The sequence below is a fragment of the Solanum dulcamara genome, chromosome 6 (genome assembly GCF_947179165.1).
Source record: "Solanum dulcamara chromosome 6, daSolDulc1.2, whole genome shotgun sequence".
Classification (NCBI taxonomy): Eukaryota; Viridiplantae; Streptophyta; class Magnoliopsida; order Solanales; family Solanaceae; genus Solanum; species Solanum dulcamara.
The window spans coordinates 8,189,880-8,193,934 of record NC_077242.1 but is presented as its reverse complement, the minus strand read 5'-3'; the positions used below and the strand labels follow the sequence as shown (position 1 = coordinate 8,193,934).

General features: G+C 32.3%; 1 protein-coding gene across 1 annotated transcript; it reads left to right on the top strand.

Annotated features, from left to right (window-relative positions):
- On the top strand, positions 1-2,802 carry LOC129893405 (indole-3-acetic acid-amido synthetase GH3.6-like). Its single transcript, XM_055968925.1, has 3 exons — positions 1-433; positions 719-1,629; positions 1,893-2,802. The coding sequence occupies exons 1-3, from the start codon at positions 111-113 to the stop codon at positions 2,480-2,482; spliced, it is 1,824 nt and encodes a 607-aa protein (XP_055824900.1). The 5' UTR covers positions 1-110; the 3' UTR covers positions 2,483-2,802.
- The last annotated feature ends 1,253 nt before the right edge of the window (positions 2,803-4,055 follow it).

Sequence of the window (4,055 nt, the reverse complement as noted above, 5' to 3'; positions counted from 1 at the left end):
AGAACTTCCAATCATAATTCCACAAAATTTTCTCCCCCTCTCTCTAATATTTTTCTTCATTTTATTTTTCTGCTTCTAATCTTCTTCTTTTTAAAAAAATAAAAACAAAAATGCCAGAGGCTCCTTCAACCTTGTCAGATGATGGAAATTTTGATGAAAACAATAAAAAACTTCTTCAATTCTTCGAAGACATCACAAGTAATGCAAATGATGTTCAAAAAAATGTTCTTAATGAGATACTTTCTCGTAATTCTGGTGTTGAGTACTTACAAAGGCATGGCCTTATTATAAATGGCAATAATGACACTGAAAATTTCAAAAAAATCATGCCTGTTGTCACTTATGAGGATCTCAAACCCGATATTAATCGTATCGCGGATGGTGATCGTTCACCCATCCTTTGTTCTCAACCAATTTCCGAGTTCCTAACAAGGTTAGTAGTACTCCGTAAAAATATTATACTTTGTTTTATCAAATAGCTTGATCTAGAATATATACGTTCAATGAATTCAACTGAATCAATTACTCTGAACTCATTGACTGGAAAATTCTAGATTCGTCTCTATATTAAATATATGTACCAACTTTTTTTCTTTCTTTCTAAATGTATCAAGTTACACTAGTTGATAGTGGAAATAAAGAAAGTTATCTTTTTCTATTCAATAATTGTGTTTTTGGACAAATTTGTTCATTTATGCATTTTTTTTTTAATTTATAGTTCTGGCACGTCTGGGGGAGAGAGGAAATTGATGCCAACAATTGAAGAAGAGTTAGGGAGAAGGTCATTATTGTACAGCCTTTTAATGCCAGTAATGGATCAATTTGTGCCAGATTTAGAAAAAGGCAAAGGAATGTACTTTTTGTTCATAAAATCAGAAGCAAAAACTCCAGGTGGTCTATTAGCTCGTCCAGTTCTAACAAGTTACTATAAAAGTTCGTATTTCAAAAAAAGACCTTATGATCCATACACAAATTACACAAGTCCAAATGAAACAATTCTTTGTTTAGATTCATACCAAAGCATGTACTCCCAAATGCTTTGTGGTCTTTGTCAAAACACCCAAGTTCTTCGGGTTGGTGCGGTTTTTGCTTCGGGTTTTATACGTGCTATTCGTTTCCTCGAAAAGCACTGGCCTATACTTTGTCAGGATATTAAAACTGGAACGCTGAATCCGCAAATAACAGACCCTATGGTGCGCGAATCCGTGATGAAAATACTCAAACCGGATCCCAAGCTTGCTGAATTTATTGAGACAGAATGTAGCAAAGAGTCATGGAAAGGGATTATTCCTAGATTATGGCCTAACACAAAATACGTCGATGTAATTGTGACAGGGACTATGTCACAATATATTCCGACTCTTAATTATTATGGCAATGATCTACCACTTGTTTGTACCATGTATGCTTCTTCAGAGTGTTATTTTGGTATAAATCTTAATCCTCTTTGTAAACCTTGTGAAGTTGCTTATACCCTCATACCTACCATGGGATATTTTGAGTTTTTGCCCGTTTCTCGAGAAGATGAAGGGCCAGAAAAATCTAAACCATACGACAAAAATGATTTGGTAGATCTTGTTGATGTCAAATATGGACATGAGTACGAGCTCGTGGTCACCACTTATGCAGGTAAAAAGCACTCTCTCTATTATATTCCACTTTAAGTAATTTGATCCTCCTACTTTAAATCCTGCTACATAAAATGAAGCGAAGGGAGTAAAAGTCAAGTTGTGAGAGTATTTTTTTTGTTAATTTTATTGTTTACTTTGAAAGAAAACTTTTTTTTTAATCCTAGCAATTATACCCAAATTTACTGTTTACAGTACTTTTCCTAGCCAGTATATATATATATATCTTATATATATACTGATTATACATATTTGTTTTTCTAGGATTGTATCGTTATCGTGTTGGTGACATACTTAAAGTTGCTGGATTCAAAAACAAGACGCCCCAATTCCATTTCGTGTGCAGAAAGAATGTTGCATTAAGCATTGATTCAGACAAAACGGATGAAGTGGAGCTACACGACGCCGTTTTAAAAGCATCGACTCATCTTTTACCATTCGAGATATCTCTAACAGAATACACAAGTTACGCAGACACATCGACAAATCCAGGACACTACATCTTGTACTGGGAAATTAACAACGAAAAATCCAATGAAACACTAATACCGACATCAGTGTTTGAAGATTGTTGTCTAACGATTGAAGAATCGTTAAACAGTGTCTATCGACAGTGTCGCGTTTCGGATAAATCGATTGGTCCCTTGGAAATAAAGGTAGTTGAGAATGGCACATTTGATAAGCTTATGGATTATGCTATTAGCAATGGTGCTTCGATTAATCAGTACAAAGCGCCACGGTGTGTCAAGTATGCTCCAATAATTGAGTTATTGAACTCAAGAGTTGTTTCGAGTTATTTTAGCCCAAAATGTCCTAAATGGGTTTCCGGTCACAAGCAATGGTCCTCAAGTTAAGAGAATTTATCACGTATATGAGAATTTGATTGAATGATTAGAAATTCCAACTCATAATTGGTGAATTCGTAGATTCAATTTCTATTGGATATACCCACTTCAATAGGACTTTCCAATAATGCACAGGATTAAACTTAATTAGAAGATAGATGAGGGAGTTCAATTTCTACTCTATTGTTCCTGTTTTTTTTCTTGTGTATGTGTATGTGTATCTGTGGGTTTTTTCATGTACAGAATGTAAGTTGCCTTTTTATTTTTCCGTTTACTAGGTAGCACTAAATTCCAAAAATAAGCAACATGGGGATTGGATTTATTGGAATTCCCATCCGATTACAAAAATGTCCCACTTTGACTTGCTAATTATTACTCCTCCGTTTTAAAAAGAATGATTTGGTTTGACTTAATACGGAGTTTAAAAAAATAAAGAATTTTTTTAATTTTATGGTCCTAAATTAAAGTTATGTTAAATGTACCAAAATGCCCTTTAATCTTGTAGCCTTAAACATGTCACGTAGAAAGTTGAAATTAAAATTTTGTCAAAAAAGGAAATGAATTATTTTTTTCTAAACAGACCAAAAAGTAAAGTAGGTCATCCTTTTTGAAACGGAGGCTGTATTTTTGTCAGTATATGTACTCTATAAGATATTTCAATGTTTTATATTTAATTAAAATAATTAAATTTATATATAATTAAAAAGATATTAATTTTTTTAGATAAGTGATTGTTTACATTATCAAGAAATTAATGATATTGAATAGGTAGTAGGAGTACTATTTAATTAAAAATGAGTGTGTTTAAGGGATGTTCTGAAGCTAAAAACACCATATAATATGAACCAAAGTGAGTATAAAACTTTTTCAATTCAATATATTACAAGCTTCACATGGCAATCATGTGACTTGCAATTGAAGATAAATATTAAGGTGATATACACACCAATTAGCAAATTCAAATTGATCCATACATCGTGTTGTGAATTGATTCTTATTCCATTGATCAATTTAATTTTTTACTACATTATATAAAAGGAATATCTGTGAGATAAAATTAATTGGGGGACTTAGATTTAGATTTAGGATTGTTTGTAATTTAAAGGCATGTGCAACCATAATTGTTGCTGCATACATGTTACTCTTTTCAACTGAATTAATACTCTACTACCTTAAATTAGTTGTCCAGTGATGCTGCCGCCCCCATGATTTGGTAGGTCTTCCGTTGATCTTTTTTTGTCTCTCTTGACTTAATCGAAAGAGTGTTTTACTTTTTAATGCGGGATTTTTCAAAATGAATTTGAATTTTACTGTAATGTAGGATATAGGGTAAGAGAATGTCATTTGGAACTTTTGATTTTCGACAAAAATATTTCAATCGCTAGGTCAAAAGATAAAGATTGCTATGAAGCCCAATATCAAAAATAATAAATTGAGATAAATCTGACTCTGATACGTATTAAAAAAATGAATCTTCAACTGCAAAAGCTAACGGATGACGTGAAAAGGCAAACCTACAAAAATACTTACATAATTTTGGCAAAAGTTTGACAAAATTACGTAAGTAATTTGAATTTATTTT